The sequence below is a fragment of the Salmo salar genome, chromosome 04, assembly GCF_965601325.2.
Source record: "Salmo salar chromosome 04, fSalSal1, whole genome shotgun sequence".
NCBI lineage: Eukaryota > Metazoa > Chordata > Actinopteri > Salmoniformes > Salmonidae > Salmo > Salmo salar.
Genome location: NC_138294.1, coordinates 49,788,450 through 49,809,246, shown reverse-complemented (window position 1 = coordinate 49,809,246; position 20,797 = coordinate 49,788,450). Strand labels below are relative to the sequence as shown.

Below are 20,797 nucleotides of genomic sequence, written 5' to 3'. Positions count from 1 at the left end.
GGCCACACAGACAGTCCGAGTGCAGAGAGCACACAGTGAGAAGTGACTAATACATTGTCTGAATTATAACAGTACTGACAAGCATATTACACGAACACACAAACTGACTACGGTATGTGAAACCTGAGCGTCAATCATAAAATATGGTTCAAAGACTTCAAAGGACACACAAGAGTATGAAAATAGAGATTTATAACACAAAAGTTATACAAAAACACATTTTAAGACAATGTATAAATAAAATGAAAAATCGAATCTTTGGATTTAGGACATTATATATGATCTGTACCCACTGGGCACAAACTGGTTGAATCAACATTGTTTCCACGTCATTTCAATGAAATTAGGTTGAACCAACGTGGAATAGACATTGAATTGACGTCTGTGCCCAGCGGGTACTGTCTGAACCGATGAGGTCAATGAGTTGTAGAAGTGATGTTTTTTTCTCTCACTCGTTCATGGTTTCACATCAACTGACTTTCCCACCAGTTTTTATCCAGTCAACAATCACCTTGTCTACACATTCCATACTTCGAAGTCCATTCAGAGATTTCAGCAGAAGTCCAATGACCTCATCCTCTCTCTAAACAACAGTCCAATCCCAGCCTCTGCCTTCAGGGAAAGCTCCAATCACGTGCTGTTCTGTTGACAGGCAGGTGCGTTGGTGAGCAGCAGGCGAACCTTCCCTCGTAGGAAGTTGGTGTGGACACGGAACAGCTCGGATAGGGACGACACCTTCCTGGTCGCTGAGTCACTTCCTGCTGGCACTGGAGAGAGGGACAGGTCCTGTTCAATGGATGACAGCAAGAACAAGGGTTAACATACAAACCATAAAAAGAAAGCACCACTCATCTGTTCTGTGGAAGGGGTTCTATTCCAGGTTTTCTTCCCGCCCCGCTAATCCATGCCAAACGGTATGCAGCCAAATAGAAGCCACTGCTATGTCTGGCCTGCTCAATGCCGTCTCAGTCACTGAACTGCCCTACCCTGAAAAGTTACTGGCTTCTGACAGAGAAGCAAACAAAGCACAGCAGGCAGGTGGTGGCATGCTGAGGGGAGAGGAACATCTGACTGACTGTACCCATGGTCTATGAACTTTCCAAGAACTCCTATCTATAACTAGACTCTCTGCTGTGGAGGAACAGTATGTGCACACTGAGACACATCCAATAAAAAGAGAAAGAGACAGAAGTTTTTCCCTGGCCAGTTGATCAGACCAGGAACATTTCCTGGTCTTACGTAACAAACTGCTTACATTTCAGGAAACACTCTTACAGCAGCGAGTGCATACTTTTTCCATACTGGTCCCCCATGGGGATCGAAACCACAACCCTGGCATTGCACCATGCTTTACCAACTGAGCCACACGGAACCCCTGTTCACACCACAGTCCCATCCACTGGTCATGCTGTAGACGAGACACCCACAGTCCTATCCACTGGTCATGCTGTAGACGAGACACCCACAGTCCCATCCACTGGTCATGCTGTAGACGAGACACCCACAGTCCCATCCACTGGTCATGCTGTAGACGAGACACCCACAGTCCCATCCACTGGTCATGCTGTAGACGAGACACCCACAGTCCCATCCACTGGTCATGCTGTAGACGAGACACCCACAGTCCCATCCACTGGTCATGCTGTAGACGAGACACCCACAGTCCCATACACTGGTCATGCTGTAGACGAGACACCCACAGTCCCATCCACTGGTCATGCTGTAGACGAGACACCCACAGTCCTATCCACTGGTCATGCTGTAGACGAGACACCCACAGTCCCATCCACTGGTCATGCTGTAGACGAGACACCCACAGTCCCATCCACTGGTCATGCTGTAGACGAGACACCCACAATCCTCAGTGAGTCACCTTGATGTGGAGGCTGCGCAGCACCTGGCCCAGGCTGTGGATGTTGCTCTTGTTGTTGTCGATGAGGCTCTGCACGGCAGCACGGCTCACTGACTCCCGCACAGCACCCAGGGCCTGGCCAAACAGAGACAGCCCCGACTGGACCTCCAGAGCCTGCTCCTCAGTCTGGGAATACACACACAAATTACACATTACATAAACACATACGCTAAAACAAATCTCCCTAAATATGTCATTATACATTGTCATATATAGCAAAGGAACCATGCACATTAGGGCCAATGTACTCCAGTATTAATGGGTACAATGTGCGGAAATAAATCTATTGGCAGAGAGAGCTCAATGGACTCAATGTAAGTTCATACAGGACTTTTCCTTTATTCAGATTACAACCTCTCACTTTTGGTCATTTGAAAATGAAATCATCTCCAAAATATTGCTTTTTTTAAAACAAGCCATAGAAAGCTGGTTGCAATTTCAGTTTAATCCACCAGAAAAGACAGAACAAATATTACAACAAATATTATGGTTAAACTGAAATATAGAAATTGTTTTGTTTTTTTTTAATGTTGGGCGACGAAATGTTTTAAAACGGTTTAATCTTTGATAATGATATCATAAAAATGAATGCTGGAGTTATGTCACACATGAAGCTAACAGAAATATATGGAAATGTCTGCTCTACCCAAAATTACATCCAACTAATTGTAGCGCTACCGCAAAAATGGAAGAGGCAAGTGAAAGGGGGAAAAAGTAAGGAACTTGTCTGTCGGCCCTGCATTAAAGCCAAAAATAGTTAAAGAAAATTATACCTGTTTAATTTAAGGACCAAAGAATTGACAGCTGTGCTATACAGATTTAGAAATAGTTGTGAAGAGATTTTCAATGTACTGATTCCATGGCACGTGGTTTATGAACTGATACACAAAATGACACCGGATTCAAAACTTTGAGTTTTTCAATTTAAATTATTATACACATTTCTTGCAATATGGGGGCTACAACCATCCCAGCTCTGCAGATTTTGCTGCAAAGAGATAGAATCATTGAATCATTTGTTTTGGTACTGTCCATATGTAGCTTGTTTTTGGTTGCAGATTCAGAAATGGCTGAAGAATTGCCACATTTACCTGGAGTTAACTCTGCGAATAGCACTGCTGGGTGATTTGAAAAGTCATAGTCAATCGATCAATAATATAACAATACTTTTAGCAAAAAATGGTATCTTTCATTTACAATCTGTATAACTATGAGAATAGAAAGTTTCAGAACGTTTGTGAAAAATCACAGCACAGTTAAAAAATATATGGCAAATAGAACTGGATGGTGTTAAGAGATAGATGAGAGGGTTTGAGGGTAGCTGAAGGATAAAAAAAATTAGAAAAATTGAGAACTGTTGTAAAATACATTGTGTCCGTAAAATGTATATAATATGTATAAGCTGGAAGTAGAAGCCTAAGTGTTGTTGTTCATTAGTTTACTCCAATTAGGGGATAGGGTGTTAGGGTTAAGGGAAAATAATAAAGGAAAATATATATATATATTTTTTAAATATATACTGCTCAAAAAAATAAAGGGAACACTTAAACAACACATCCTAGATCTGAATGAATGAAATAATCTTATTAAATACTTTTTTCTTTACATAGTTGAATGTGCTGACAACAAAATCACACAAAAATAATCAATGGAAATCCAATTTCCAATCCAACCCATGGAGGTCTGGATTTGGAGTCACACTCAAAATTAAAGTGGAAAACCACACTACAGGCTGATCCAACTTTGATCTAATGTCCTTAAAACAAGTCAAAATGAGGCTCAGTAGTGTGTGTGGCCTCCACGTGCCTGTATGACCTCCCTACAATGCCTGAGCATGCTCCTGATGAGGTGGCGGATGGTCTCCTGAGGGATCTCCTCCCAGACCTGGACTAAAGCATCCGCCAACTCCTGGACAGTCTGTGGTGCAACGTGGCGTTGGTGGATGGAGCGAGACATGATGTCCCAGATGTGCTCAATTGGATTCAGGTCTGGGGAACGGGCGGGCCAGTCCATAGCATCAATGCCTTCCTCTTGCAGGAACTGCTGACACACTCCAGCCACATGAGGTCTAGCATTGTCTTGCATTAGGAGGAACCCAGGGCCAACCGTACCAGCATATGGTCTCACAAGGGGTCTGAGGATCTCATCTCAGTACCTAATGGCAGTCAGGCTACCTCTGGCGAGCACATGGAGGGCTGTGCGGCCCCCCAAAGAAATGCCACCCCACACCATGACTGACCCACCGCCAAACCGGTCATGCTGGAGGATGTTGCAGGCAGCAGAACGTTTTCCACGGCGTCTCCAAACTCTGTCACGTCTGTCACGTGCTCAGTGTGAACCTGCTTTCATCTGTGAAGAGCACAGGGCGCCAGTGGCGAATTTGCCAATCTTGGTGTTCTCTGGCAAATGCCAAACGTCCTGCACGGTGTTGGGCTGTAAGCACAACCCCCACCTGTGGACGTCGGGCCCTCATACCACCCTCATGGAGTCTGTTTCTGACCGTTTGAGCAGACACATGCACATTTGTGGCCTGCTGGAGGTCATTTTGCAGGGCTCTGGCAGTGCTTCTCCTGCTCCTCCTTGCACAAAGGCGGAGGTAGCGGTCCTGCTGCTGGGTTGTTGCCCTCCTACTGTCACGTCCTGACCAGTATAAGGGTTATTTGTCATAGTAGTTTGGTCAGGACGTGGCAGAGGGTATTTTGTTTATGTGGTTCGGGGTGGTGATTTATGTAGTAGGGTGTTTGATTTATTATTTCCGGGATTTGGTCTATGTTCTATGTTTTGTAATTCTATGTTTTTTCTGGTTTGTTGTATGTTTAGGTTGATGGGGGGTTGGACTCTCAATTGGAGGCAGGTGCTTTCTCGTTGCCTCTGATTGAGAGTCCTATATATGGGTAATTGTTTGGTTTTGTGGTTTTTGGAGATTGTTTCTTGTTTTGCATGTGTGAGCCTGACAAGACTGTTTTGTTGTTTGTGAGTTCTTCGTTTTTGTTATTTTGGTGTTCTCTTTATTTAAAAATAAATACAAGATGAGCATCCACATTCCTGCTGCGTTTTGGTCCTCTATTCCCGACGACAACCGTTACACCTACGGCCTCCTCCACGTCTCCTGATGTACCGGCCTGTCTCCTGGTAGCGCCTCCATGCTCTGGACACTACGCTGACAGACACAGCAAACCTTCTTGCCACAGCTCGCATTGATGTGCCACCCTGGATGAGCTGCACTACCTGAGCCACTTGTGTGGGTTGTAGACTCCGTCTCATGCTACCACTAGAGTGAAAGCACCGCCAGCATTCAAAAGTGACCAAAACATCAGGAAGCATAGGAACTGAGAAGTGGTCTGTGGTCCCCACCTGCAGAACCACTCCTTTATTGGGGGTGTCTTGCTAATTGCCTATAATTTCCACCTGTTGTCTATTCCCTTCGCACAACAGCATGTGAAATGTATTGTCAATCAGTGTTGCTTCCTAAGTGGACAGTTTGATTTCACAGAAGTGTGATTGACTTGGAGTTACATTGTGTTGTTTAAGTGTTCCCTTTATTTTTTTGAGCAGTGTATATATACAGTACCAGTCAAAACTTTGGCCACACCTACTCATTCAAGGGTTTTTCTTAATTTGTACTACTACGTTCTACATTGTAGAATAATAGTGAAGACATCAAAACATATGGAATCATGTAGTAAACATTTTTTTTTAAAACAAATCAAAATATATTTTAGATTCTACAAAGTAGCCACCCTTTGCCTTGATGACAGCTTTGCACACTCTTGGCATTCTCTCAACCAGCTTCACCTTGAATACTTTTCCAACAGTCTTGAAGGAGTTCCCACATATGCTGAGCACTTGTTGGCTGCTTTTCCTTCACTCTGCGGTCCAACTCATCCCAAACCATCTCAACTGGGTTGAGGTCGGGTGATTGTGGAGGCCAGGTCATCTGATGCAGCACTCCATCACTCTCCTTCTTGGTCAAATAGCCCTTACACAGCCAGGAGATGTGTTTTGGGTCATTGTCCTGTTGAAAAACAAATGATAGTCCCACAAAGCGCAAACCAGATGGGATGGTGTATCACTGCAGAATGCTGTGGTAGCCTTGCTGGTTAAGTGTGCCTTGAAATCTAAATTAATAACTTGAGAGAATGCCAAGAGTGTGCAAAGCTGTCATCAAGGCAAAGGGTGGATACTTTGAAGAATCTCAAATATAAATTATATTTTGATTTGTTTAACACTTTTTTGGTTACCTCATAATTCCATATGTGTTATAAATATAGTTTTGATGTCTTCACTATTATTCTACAATGTAGAAAATAGTAAAAATAATGACAACTTTTGACCGGTACTGTATATATATATATATGACAGTACTATATGGAGGATTGGAAATGATGCAGACAATTACATTGATAGAAGCCACAATCTATCTGCAATATTAAAGCTGATCTACCCCCTAAAAATAGTTAATACAGGACACACATATGCAGTCACCAACACAGATCTGTCTGAACCAGAGCTCTTTCCATGACAGACTGACCAGGCTCTTTCCATGACAGACTGACCAGGTGAAAGCCTTATTGATTTCAGATGAAGGGGGGAGACAGGTTATAGAAGGATTTTAAGCCTTGAGACAATTGAGACATGGATTGTGTATGTGTGCCATTCAGAGGGTGAATGGGCAAGACAAAAGATTGAACCGTAGACAAGATGTGTGTGCGAGCGGTTTTCTGATGTCAACGTGAACCGTGTCCCATAGTGATGACGGTGGGGTTACGGTATGGGCAGATTGAAGATTTGAGTGTGTCAAGAACTGGGTTTTACCACATTCAACAGTTTACCGTGTGTCTCAAGAATGGTCCACCACCCAAAAGAGATCCAGCCAACTTGACACAACTGTGGGAAGCATTGGAGTCAACATGGGCCAGCATCCCTGTGAAACACTTTCGACACCTTGTAGAGTCCATGCCATGACAAATTGAGGTTGTTCTGCAAAAGGAGTTGCAGCTCTTATTAGGAAGGTGTTCTTAATGTTTTGTACACTCAGTGTAGAGAAACCAGAAGAAATGGGCCAAACGCTTCTCTCTATACTATATGGCCCTGGCTTGTGCTATTCATGTACAGTAGGTATTGAACTGATAGACAGGTACTCACATCCTTTGTCTCCAATACCACAAAGTCAACGTTGGTCAGTGGAACCACGAAGGTGCCTGTCACGCCACACCCTGCCTTGCAACTTCGCTGCGTGAGGGAAAGACGGCAAGACAGATTGACAGTTAGAGCAAGATCAGACACACAAATGAAGATGAATTGTCTCTGTACATAATACACTGTAATAATATCCTCATCCATTTCACTTCTAATGTGACATTTTCCAGACATGTAAAAGTAAAAGTTGCCCAGGTCCATCTAGCGGTGGTTAGGCCCAGTCAGTCAGTGTCTCACCAGAGCGGTCTCTGTGTCGCGGGCCTCCATGATGAAGCGGTCCAGAACGCGGGGGTCACAGATGGGCCTGACAGGAGAAGGGAGGCCTCGCCCTGCCCACTGGAGTACCGTCAGCAGTACCGCCACCAGCCCTGGGGGAACAACACACATCCTCAGGCAGACGCTGGAAATGGTGGCTGAGAGCAGATAGACGGGAAGCAATTGCAGCTATACATAACAGACAGTCATATAACAGACCGTTATGTCAACCAGTTCCAGAGAACGGAGGATGTCAGCGAAATCCCTTAAGCAGATTTACTGGAAATACTGTAGACGAACTGACTGCCGACTGTTTGGCTGTCCAAACAGTTCTGCATTTAGTTTAGGTGGTTTCTATTTTGCTTTCTAATGCAAGAACTCATTGGAAAGGTAGATTGTCCTGATAGTCCTACCGAAGTTGGGAGTGACAGGAGACATTGCATACTTTACGCACCATAGAGGTCAGTGCAGGTCTAGCCCCATTCCTCACCCTTGGACTACATTAGCCCTAGTTCAAACACTGCTCTATCTCTGCATCAAACTAAAAAATACGCCACTTTCACTTGAAGATCGGGGATAGAGTGCCATCTGAAACCTTGCCTTATTTTTTTTAGGGTGGGGGGGGGGGGGGTATTGATATTGCAGATAGATTGTACCTTCCATCAATGTTGCATCATTTTGTCTGCATCAAGTCGGAAGTTTACATACACCTTAGCCAAATACATTTAAACTCAGTTTTCATTTGATCATAGTAAAAATTCCCTGTCTTAGGTCAGATAGGATCACCACTTTATTTTAACAACGTGAAATGTCATAGTAGAGAGAATGATTTATTTCAGATTTTATTTCTTTCATTACATTCCCAGTGGGTCAGAAGTTTACATACACTCAATTAGTATTTGGTAGCATTGCCCTTTAAATTGTTTAACTTGGGTCAAACGTTTCAGGTAGCCTTCCACAAGCTTCCCACAATAAGTTGGATGAATTTTGGCCCATTCCTCCTGACAGAGCTGGTGTAACTGAGTCAGGTTTGTAGGCCTCCTTGCTGGCATTCGCTTTTTCAGTTCTGCCCAAAAATGTTCTATAGGATTGAGGTCAGGGCTTTGTGATGGCCACTCCAATACCTTAACTTTGTTGTCCTTAAGCCATTTTGCCACAACTTTGGAAGTATGCTTGAGGTCATTGTCCATTTGGAAGACCCATTTGAAACCAAGCTCTAACTTCCTGACTGATGTCTTGAGATGTTGCTTCAATATATCCACATAATTTTCCTTTCTCATGATGCCATCTATTTTGTGAAGTGCACCAGTCCCTCCTGCAGCAAAGCGGGTGCTTTGCAACCACAACATGATGCTGCCACCCCCGTGCTTCACAGTTGGGATAGTGTTCTTCGGCTTGCAAGCCTCCCCCTTTTTCCTCCAAACATAACGATGGTCATTATGGCCAAACAGTTCTATTTTTGTTTCATCAGACCAGAGGACATTTCTCCAAAAACTACGATCTTTGTCCCCATGTGCAGTTGCAAAACATAGTCTGGCTTTTTTATGGTGGTTTTGGAGCAGTGGCATCTTCCTGGCTGAGCGGCCTTTCAGGTTATGTCGATATAGGACTCATTTTACTGAGGATATAGATACTTTTGTACCTGTTTTCTTCAGCATCTTCACAAGGTCCTTTGCTGTTGTTCTGGGATTGATTTACACTTTTCGCACCAAAGTACGTTCATTTCTAGGAGACAGAACGCATCTCCTTCCTGAGCGGTATGACGGCTGCATGGTCCCATGGTGTTTATACTGGCATACTATTGTTTGTACAGATGAACGTGGTACCTTCAGCCGTTTGGAAATTGCTCCCAAGGATGAACCAGACTTGTGGAGGTTAACAATTTGTTTTCTGAGGTCTTGGCTGATTTCTTTTGATTTTCCCATGATGTCAAGCAAAGAGGCACGAAGGTAGAACTTGAAATACATCCACAGGTACACTTCCAATTGACTCAAATGATGTCAATTAGCCTATCAGAAGCTTCTAAAGCCATGACATCATTTCTGGAATTTTCCAAGCTGTTTAAAGGCACAGTCAACTTAGTGTATGTAAACTTCTGACCCACTGGAATTGTGATACAGTGAATTATAAGTGAAATAATCTGTTTGTAAAAAATTACTTGTGTCATGCACAAATTAGATGTCCTAATCGACTTGCCAAAACCATAGTTTGTTAACAAGAAATTTGTGGAGTGGTTGAAAAACGAGTTTTAATGACCTAAGTGTATGTAAACTTCCGACTTCATATGTATATATAAACATTTGGACACACCTACTAATTCGAGAGGTTTTTCTTAATTTTTACTATGTTCTACATTGTAGAATAATAGTGAAGACACAAAATTATGAAATAACACATATGGAATCATGTAGTAACCAAAAAAGTGTTAACCTGTTAGGGCTAGGGGGCAGCATTGACACGGCTGGATAAAAAACATACCCGATTTAATCTGGTTACCACTCCTACTCAGTAACTAGAATATGCATATACTTATTACATATGGATAGAAAACACCCTAAATTTTCTAAAACTGTTTGAATGGTGTCTGTGAGTATAACAGAACTCAAATGGCAGGTCAAAACCTGAGAGATTCCTTTACAGGAAGTGGCCTGTCTGACCATTTGTTGAACTTCTTTTCCATCTCTATCATTTACTAAGGATCTCTGCTCTAACGTGACACTTCCCACGTCTTCCATAGGCTCTCAGAGCCCGGGAAAAAACAGAATGTCGTCATTCCAGCCCCAGGCTGAAACACATTATCGCCTTTCTCAAGTGGCCCATCAAGAGACACTAGCTTATGCGCGTGACCCCGACCGCCCCCGCCTTTGGGATTTTTTCCTCTGTTTGCCGAAAAGGAGATTCCCTGTCGGAATATTATCGCTTTTCTACGAGAAAAATGACGTAAAAATTGATTTTAAACAGCGGTTGACATGCTTCGACGTACGGTAATGGAATACTTTGAATTTTATTGTCAGGAATTGCGCCAAGCGCGTGACACTTCTTTACTATTTCGGATAGTGTCTGGAACGCACGAACAAAACGCCGCTATTCGGATATAACGATGGATTATTTTGGACCAAACCAACATTTGTTATTGAAGTAGCTGTCCTGGGTGTGCATTCTGACGAAGACAACAAAAGGTAATGACATTTTTATAATAGTAAATATGATTATGGTGAGTGCTAAACTTGCCGGGTGTCTAAATAGCGAGCCCGTGATGCCTGGGCTATGTACTTAGAATATTGCAAAATGTGCTTTCACCAAAAAGCTATTTTAAAATCGGACATATCGAGTGCATAGAGGAGGTCTGTATCTATAATTCTTAAAATAATTGTTATGCTTTTTGTGAACGTTTATCGTGAGTAATTTAGTAAAATGTTAGCGAATTCCCCGGAAGTTTGCGGGGGGTATGCTAGTTCTGAACGTCACATGCTAATGTAAAAAGCTGGTTTTTGATATAAATATGAACTTGATTGAACAAAACATGCATGTATTGTATAACATAATGTCCTAGGGTTGTCATCTGATGAAGATCATCAAAGGTGAGTGCTGCATTTAGCTGTCTTCTGGGTTTTGGTGACATTATATGCTGGCTTGAAAAATGGGTGTCTGATTATTTCTGGCTTGGTACTCTGCTGACATAATCTAATGTTTTGCTTTCGTTGTAAAGCCTTTTTGAAATCGGACAGTGTGGTTAGATTAACGAGAGTCTTATCTTTAAATGGCTGTAAAATAGTCATATGTTTGAGAAATTGAAGTAATAGGATTTTTAAGGTTTTGAAAATCGCGCCACAGGATAGCCGTGGCTGTTACGTAGGTGGGACGAATTCGTCCCGCCTAGCCTAGAGAGGTTAACCTGTTAGGGCTAGGGGGCAGTATTGACACGGCTGGATAAAAAACGTACCCGATTTAATCTGGTTACTACTCCTGCCCAGTAACTAGAATATGCATATAATTATTGGCTTTGGATAGAAAACACTCCAAAGTTTCTAAAACTGTTTGAATGGTGTCTGTGAGTATAACAGAACTCAAATGGCAGGTCAAAACCTGAGAAGATTCTGTACAGGAAGTACCCTGTCTGACCATTTCTTCCCCTTCTTGATTAATTCTATCCATTACAAAGGATCTCTGCTATAACGTGACACTTCCTACGGCTCACATGGGCTCTCAGAAGGCGGCAAAAAGCTGAATCGTGGCTTTGCAGGCTCTGGCTGAAACAAAGTAGCGCGTTTGGGTAGTGGCTGGTTACAGTACTGTGAGACTCAGGCTCGTGCCCGCGTCGACCGAAAGCCTTGTTTTCTTTCCTCTGTTTACCTAAAAGGAGATTCCCGGTCGGAATATTATCGCTTTTTTACGAGAAAAATTGCATAAAAATGGATTTTAAACAGCGGTTGACATGCTTCGAAGTACGGTAATGGAATATTTAGATTTTTTTTGTCACGAATTGCGCCATGCTCGCGACCCTGATTTACCATTTCGGATAGTGTCTGGAACGCACGAACAAAACGCCGCTATTCGGATATAACGATGGATTATTTTGGACCAAACCAACATTTGTTATTGAAGTAGCAGTCCTGGGAGTGCATTCTGACGAAGACAACAAAAGGTAATCAAACTTTTGTAATAGTAAATCTGATTTTGGTGAAGGCTAAACTTGCTGGGTGTCTAAATAGCTAACCCGTGATGGCTGGGCTATGTACTTAGAATATTGCAAAATGTGCTTTCACCAAAAAGCTATTTTAAAATCGGACATATCGAGTGCATAGAGAAGTTCTGTATCTATAATTCTTAAAATAATTGTTATGCTTTTTGTGAACGTTTATCGTGAGTAATTTAGTAAATTGTTAGTAAATTCCCCGGAAGTTTGCGGGGGGTATGCTAGTTCTGAACGTCACATGCTAATGTAAAAAGCTGTTTTTTTATATAAATATGAACTTGATTGAACAAAACATGCATGTATTGTATAACATAATGTCCTAGGGTTGTCATCTGATGAAGATCATCAAAGGTTAGTGCTGCATTTAGCTGTGGTTTGGGTTTTTGTGACATATGCTAGCTTGAAAAATGGGTGTCTGATTATTTCTGGCTGGGTACTCTGCTGACATAATCTAATGTTTTGCTTTCGTTGTAAAGCCTTTTTGAAATCGGACAGTGTGGTTAGATTAACGAGAGTCTTGTCTTTAAAATGCTGTAAAATAGTCATATGTTTGAGAAATTGAAGTAATAGTATTTCTAAGGTATTTGAAAATCGCGCCACGGGATTCAACTGGCTGTTGCGTAGGTGGGACGAATTCGTCCCGCCTAGCCCAGAGAGGTTAAACAAATCAAAATATATTTTATATTTGTCACGTCCTGACCAGCAGAGGGCGTAATTGTATTAGTTTTGGTCAGGACGTGGCAGAGTTTTTGTGTTATGTGTTAGTTAACCTCTCTCGAATTCGTCCCACCTACGCAACAGCCAGTCTAATCCAGTGGCGCGATTTTCAAATACCTTAAAAATCCTATTACTTCAATTTCTCAAACATATGACTATTTTACAGCTATTTAAAGACAAGACTCTCGTTAATCTAACCACACTGTCCGATTTGAAAAAGGCTTTACAACGAAAGCAAAACATTAGATTATGTTAGATTTATTAGATTAAACATTAGATGTCTTCGTCAGAATGCACTCCCAGGACTGCTACTTCAATAACAAATGTTGGTTTGGTCCAAAATAATCCATCGTTATATCCGAATAGCGGCGTTTTGTTCGTGCGTTCCAGAAACTATCCGAAATGGTAAATCAGGGTCGTGCGCATGGCGCAATTCGTGACAAAAAAAATCTAAATATTCCATTACCGTACTTCGAAGCATGTCAACCGCTGTTTAAAATCAATTTTTATGCCATTTTTCTCGTAAAAATGTGATAATATTCCGACCGGGAATGTCCATTTAGCTAAACAGAGGAAAGAAAACAAAGCTTTCGGTCGACGCGGGCACGAGCCTGAGTCTCACAGTACTGTAACCAGCCACTACCCAAACGCGCTACTTTGTTTCAGCCAGAGCCTGCAAAGCCACGATTCAGCGTTTTGCCGCCTTCTGAGAGCCTATGGCAGCCGTAGGAAGTGTCACGGGACAGCTAAGATCCTCACTCTTCAATAAACAGAGACAAGAAGAACGACACCTTGTCAGATAGGCCACTTCCTGCATGAAATCTTCTCAGGTTTTTGCCTGCCATATGAGTTCTGTTATACTCACAGACACCATTCAAACAGTTTTAGAAATTTTAGGGTGTTTTCTATCCAAAGCCAATAATTATATGCATATTCTAGTTACTGGGCAGGAGTAGTAACCAGATTAAATCGGGTACGTTTTTTATCCAGCCGTGTCAATACTGTCCCCTAGCCCTAACAGGTTAATTGGGGTTGGACTCCCAATTGAAGGCAGGTGTGTTGAGTTGCCTTTGATTGGGAGTCCTATATAGTAGTGTGTGTTTTTCCTTGTGGTTGTGGGTAATTGTTCTTGTCATTGTGTTTGCACCTGACAGGACTGTGTTGGCTGTCAGTTTTCTTGTTTTGTAAATTGTATAGTGTTCGTTCTTTATTAAATGATGATGAACACGAACTCCGCTGCATTTTGGTCCACTTCTTCAGACGACAGTCGTGACAATATTTGAAATTCTTCAAAGTAGCCACCCTTTGCCTTGATGACAGCTTTGCACACTCTTGGCATTCTCTCAAACAGCTTCATGAGGTAGTCACCTGGAATGCATTTCAATTAACAGGCGTGCCTTGTTCAAAGTTAATTTGTGGAATTTCTTTCCTTCTTGATGCATTTGAGCCAATCAGTTGTGTTGTGACAAGGCAGGGGAGGGATACAGAAGATAGCCCTATTTGGTAAAAGACCAAGTCCATATTATGGCAAGAACAGCTCAAATAAGCAAAGAGAAACGACATCATTACTTTAAGACATGAAGGTCAGTCAATCCGGAACATTTCAAGAACCTTGAAAGTTTCAAGTGCAGTTGCAAAAACCATCAAGCGCTATGATGAAGCTGGCTCTCATGAAGACCGTCACAAGAAAAAAAAGAGGATAAGAGGATAAGTTCATTACAGTTACCAGCCTCAGAAATAGCTTCCCAAATAAATGTTCAAGTAACAGACACATCTCAACTATTCAGAGGAGACTGCGTGAAACAGGCCTTCATGGTCAAATTGCTGCAAAAAAAACACTACTAAAGGATACCAATAATAAGAAGAGACTTGCTTGGGCCAAGAAACACGAGGAATGGATATTAGACTGGTGGAAATCTGTCCTTTAATCTGATGAGTCCAAATTTGAGATTTTTGGTTCCAACTTCCGTGTCTTTGTGAGATGCAGATAGGTGAACGGATGATCTCCACATGTGTGGTTCCCACCGTGAAGCATGGAGGAGGAGGTGTGATGGTGCATTGCTGGTGACACTGTCTGTGACTTATTTAGAATTCAAGGCACACTTAACCAGCAAGGCTACCACAGCATTCTGCAGCGATACGCCATCCCATCTGGTTTGTGATTAGTGGGACTATCATTTGTTTTTCAACAGGACAATGACCCAAAACACCTTCAGGATGTGTAAGGGTTATTTGACCAAGAAGGAGAGTGATGGAGTGCTGCATCAGATGACCTGGCCTCAACAATCACCCGACCTCAACCCAATTGGGATGGTTTGGGATGAGTTTGACCACAGAGTAAAGGAAAACCAGCCAGCATATGTGGGAACTCCTTCAAGACTGTTGGAAAATAATTCCAGGTGAAGCTGGTTGAGAGAATGCCAAGAGTGTGCAAAGCTGCCATCAAGGCAAAGGGTGGCTACATTGAAGAATATAAAATGTATTTTGATTTGTTTAACACTTTTGTGGTTACTACATGATTCCATATGTGTTATTTCATAGTTTTGATGTCTTCGCTATTATTCTACAATGTAGAAAATAGTAAAAATAAGGAAAAACCCTTGTAGGTGTGTCCAAACTATTGACTGGTACTGTATAAAGCATTAATAAGCCTTATCAAAATAATATGCACACAACAAAGTATGTTAAAGGAAATATGAACATTTTATTTCAATTTAATAGATGTAGCTAGCACAGAAAATAAATTGCTGAGGATGTTGAGGACATCGCCGAATAATCAATCCTACTAAAGTTAGTACTATTGACATTTTTCTGTTGGACTTTTCTTGAATATACACTGAGAAAAAATATAAACGCAACATGCAAAGTGTTGGTCCCATGTTTCATAAGCTGAAATAAAAGATCCCAGAAATGTTACATATGCCAAAAAGCATATTTCTCTCAAATGTTGTGCACAAATCTGTTTACATCACTCTTCGTGAGCATTTCTCCTTTGCCAAGGTAATCCATCCACCTCACAGGTGTGGCATATCAAGAAGCTGATTAAACAGCATGATCATTACACAGGTGCACCTTGTGCTGGAGACAATAAAAGGCCACTCTAAAATGTGAAGTTTTGTCAAACAACACAATGCCACAGGTGTCTCGAGTTTTGAGGGAGTGTGCAATTGGCATGCTGACTGCAGGAATGTCCACCAGAGCTGTGGCCAGAGAATTGAATGTTCATTTCCCTACCATAAGCCGCCTCCAACATCGCTTTAGAGAATTTGGTAGTACGTCCAACCGGCCGCACAACGTATATGGCATTGAGTGGGCGAGCAGTTTCCTGATGTCAACGTTGTGAACAGAGTGCCCCATGGTGGCGGTGGGGTTATGGTATGGGCAGGCATAAGCTACAGACAACGAAAACATTTGCATTTTTCGATGTCCCACTGTCGTGCCATTCATCCACCGCCATCACCTCATGTTTCAGCATGATAATGCACGGCCCCATGTCGCAAGGATCTGTACACAATTCCTGGAAGCTGAAAATGTCCCAGTTCTTCCATGGCCTGCATACTCACTAGACATGTCACCCATTGAGCATGTTTGGGATGCTCTGGAACTACGTGTATGACAGCGTGTTCCAGTTGCCGTCAATATCCCACAACTTCGCACAGCCATTGAAGAGGAGTGGGACAACATTCCACAGGCCACAATGAACAGCCTGATCAACTCAATGCAAAGGAAATGTGTCACCGTGCATGAGGCAAATGGTGGTGATACCAGATACTGACTGGTTTTCTGATCCAGACCCCTACCTTGTTTTTAAGGTATCTGTGACCAACACATACAAATCTGTATTCCCAGTCATGTAAAATCCATAGATTAGGGCCTTTATTTCAATTGACTGATTTCCTTATATGAACTGTAACTCAGTAAAATCTTTGAAATGATTACATGTTGCGATAATATTTTTGTTCAATATATTTAACAAAGATTGATATTCAAAGTGTAACCGGTATGAAATGGCTAGCTAGTTAGAGTTGCGCGATAGAAGCGTTTCAATAGGTGACATCATATGTATACTTTTACATTGATGCTAACGGATAACTCACTTGGGCTCTGCCCAGCTGCTGGAATGGCTGCGAAGACGGAGGTCAAAGGGGGGTAAGTGTAACCGGTGTGAAATGGATAGCTAGTTAGTGGTGTGTGCTAGTAGCGTTTCAATCGGTGACGTCACTCGCTATGAGACCTTGAAGTAGTTGTTTCCCTTGCTCTGCAAGGGCTGTGGCTTTTGTGGATAGGTAACAATGCTTAGTCGGAGGCAGTTGTTGATGTGTTCAGATGATTGTTGGTTCGAGCCCAGGTTGGGGCAAAAGATGGATGGAAGCAAAACTTATGTGCGTAGGGTTGACTGTATGTGCGTAGCACACTGATGCCCTGGAAGACGTTGCGAGTTCAGGTTGCGCACATATACCAACTGAGACACAAAAATATAATCTGAGGCGCATGCGCTTTGCGATTCGCAGACCAGGCGGCATCAGAGTGCATAACCTGCAGGTGGATGCTTCTGCCTCCTCCTGCCTGCCTTCCATATTTGAAGACATATATTTCCATGCTAGAGCGGTCACTCGACTATCTTGTCAATATAATTGATCATCTTTGGTGCAGACAATATTGAAAGAATGTCATGATGGCTGTGTTCGAGAGGATCAAAACTGTAATGTATCATGGGTAAATTGTGACTGACTGATCTACACATAATAATGAGTAGTTATTTATGATGCAAGGTTCTTTGTAGATCAGTCAGTCGGCAGTCGACTGCATTGTCGGCTGCAATGTCGAACAAGCCCAATGTTTCTGTCTATTAATTTGTCCTGTTGTAAAATGTCTTAAAGATGCAGTCGGGATCTTAAGTACAACAAATACGTAACATATTGTACGAATCGGATTCGTAACATATCATATGAAATTGCAGAAATGTTTTAAATACTTAACATATTATACGAAATTGATGATGTAGTAGGCAATTGGATGACGAAGTACACAAAATACGGGGGCCCGTTTTGGCTTGTGATCACCACTTTCAAAACTACTGGTTGAAATTATACAAAAGTTCCAGAACATCACTTTCAAATTATGAGATAGCTACCATTGATAACTAAATATTTTCTGAGTTTCATGATGATTTTGTAAAGTTTATTGACCAAGTGTTGACATTGCCTGGGCAGGGGCTTAGCTAGCAGCTAGCTACATTAGTGAACAATGGGGAAATGCTAGCTACTAGCTTTACCACCCTGTGTTAGTATGTTTTACTCACTTAAATAGTTATTGCTATGAGTCTGGAATGGGGAATTTAATTGTAATGCTTTGAATATGAATCTTTGTTAAATCTATTCAAGAAAAAGTAAACCTATAAAACTTTAATAGTAGGATTCTCAGCAGTTGTTTAATGTGTTTCATCTACAAAATGTTCATATTTCCTTTAGGCCTAAAATTCTGTCTGTTCTTTTTGATAAGTGAGGTATGTTTATATGAATGGAAGAATAGAAATGGCATTACATTGACTGCATAGAATTCTAACCTTGACCTTTAATGTTGGTGGCAAACTGCAGTTAATTACCATGATGTGCTTAGCTATAAATGCTTTATGAATGGGAAAATAGATGACATTACTTTAACTTCATAGAATTACGAAAGCGTTTTTACCCTCAACTACACGATTTGATCCGTAAAATGTGCCCTGAGGATTCAACCCTGAGGGGTTCTTCACGCACCATTGACCTTCAGTGAGCAGAAGGTAAGTAACGGGCCTATTCTGCACAGTGGGGGAAATTGGGCTGATCGGCATAGTTTCCAAAACGTGGTTTAGCCTTTTGGCATATTCACTAACTGGTATGGCAGAAGCACACGTTTGAGAACAGCCACAATGATGATACGACGTTGTCGTTGTAATAGTGCATCTATTAAGATACCAAATATGAGATATTGCATAGTATGCTATGAATGCGATATAGATATGGATATATTTAATGAACCTTTACGACCTTCATGAAATGCGTATAGATGTGTAATGAATGCGGTATGAATGTGTAGTACCCCATAACTTTTCTAATGTTTAAACCCTCAAAACTGGTGGTGCGATGCCAATAACCATACCATACGGATACCATCGAAGGCACCGTAGGTACGTCCCTCTGAAAATATAGGCTACTTTGGAAACCTTCAAGAATGAGTTTGGAACTTTGCGCACTAAAGTTCATGGATAGATATATTCTCCTGAATATGTTTGCCTCAGTTTCAAGCTATATCACCAACACAGTATGGTTATCAAAATAAGAATTGTTTCAATTGTGTGCTATAGATATCTTACCTGAAATGGAAGACATTCGCAAAATGGTCCAACATTTTTAGAATGCATTGCTAAACAAAATAAATGTGTAATATACACAGTAAAAAAATAACACATCCGTGACCGAATTGTCTATTTTGTAGGCCTTCACTGCAGTAGCCTATATGAAATTCTCTCGAAATTCGTCTATGTTTTCTCCACCTGTATCCTTGTCCATTGTTCCGAGCGTAAAGAAATACCGCGTGCACACCGGAGCAAGTACCCCACGCTGCAGCACATGTAAGGAGGAGGGTCCGGCCCCGCCCACCAAACGTTTCCATTGGTCGAGGCGCATTCCCATTCCAACACGCTCAACACAAAGTAGGCTACGTGGTGATGAATCAGCACATACTTGTAACAGATCATCTAAGTTAGCTGACTGTGCAATTATATGATTATAGGTTTACAGAGTCACGTCTAACAATAACAAATCATTGTTTTCTAATCTCATTTTTAGTTAATCATTTATCTTGCCTTTAAATACTTTTTATGAATGCTTATGGTGTTATAACTATTCACTTTTTCACTTGTTGAAAATGTTTGTTTATTCCGTTGCTATGGTCACCGCAGTAGTGGCGCATGAGTAAAGTCACGGAGGAAAAAAAACATATTACAACCTATGTGTTGTGATACTTGCGTTGTTTCCTCTATATAACCTGCTAGTTCATATGACTTGCCACCGTGATGTAGGCCTAAGGCCAAAACAATAAGAAAACACAGTGGCAGAATAGATTCAACCACACATTTGTTTCATCCCAAAAACGGAGAGCAACATGTCTGGTGGAGTCTACAAAGCATATTGCATGTAACGAACAGTTAGTTACATGACCTACAGCATGTTCAATCAAGTCTATGTTGCCGAGATTTTCAGACTACCAAACAACTATTGATTTAGAACACCAGAAAATTACCACAATTCGCAAAGAAAACAGTACTATTTCAACAGCATTTCAACTTCAACATTTCAACATCATCAAACCACCTATGCTTAGTCTAATACAGTGACGACTGAAACATTCATGTGGCAGTCCATGGTACTGATTTGTGTGTGTGTGTGTTTGTGTGTGCATAAGTAGAAAAAACATGTTGACTCATACTACTTGTAGAGAAACTGTAATGCCATCCTCCTCTTTCATGTCGCCGAAACAGTCTATGACGTTGTTATATAGTACACACTTTTAGTTTTTGTTGTCCTAGGCTACCTGGCTAAAATGCTTGATTGCTAGCCTAACTTCCTTTCATGGGAAACAATTAGTCAGCTACTTAACATTAGCCTACTACATCTAGCTACATATTGAACTTCAATCGTCTCAAGCCAGAGGCACAATGTATGAATTTATGGTTGGATCAAAATTAACATCATAATCATTGGCCAGTACGGATAATTAAGCAAAACCACAAGTCCAAATCCCTCAGTCCAACTTGGCTAATTTAAAAAAGGGACAATTTTAGCTAGCTAGCTAGTCACTGGAGGACAACACAACAAGATGCAACAATTTAAAAAAAAATCCTGTCAATTACATTTGGCTTGATGTGGTGTGATTGGTGTGAAGCCAAATCCAAACTGGCTTCCCTTGACACTTTTGTTTTTGGTGTGCCAGGACCTGTTCACAGTTTAGCTGACTCAGTTTAGCTCATCGCTGTT

At 41.6% G+C, this 20,797-nt stretch overlaps 1 protein-coding gene across 2 annotated transcripts; it reads right to left on the bottom strand.

Moving 5' to 3' along the window:
* Positions 1-175: 175 nt before the first annotated feature.
* On the bottom strand, positions 176-19,367 carry LOC106603206 (erythropoietin). 2 transcript variants are annotated; one of them, XM_082974505.1, is made up of 5 exons: positions 19,135-19,367; positions 7,349-7,479; positions 7,058-7,144; positions 1,874-2,038; positions 176-786 (listed from the first exon to the last, which is right to left on the bottom strand). In XM_082974505.1, exons 1-5 carry the CDS (start codon positions 19,148-19,150, stop codon positions 631-633), a joined length of 555 nt encoding a protein of 184 aa, XP_082830631.1. In that variant the 5' UTR covers positions 19,151-19,367; the 3' UTR covers positions 176-630. The 2 variants fall into 2 exon arrangements, with proteins under 2 accessions (XP_082830631.1, XP_082830632.1); XM_082974506.1 differs by lacking the exon at positions 19,135-19,367 and adding an exon at positions 6,745-6,892.
* Positions 19,368-20,797: the final 1,430 nt, after the last annotated feature.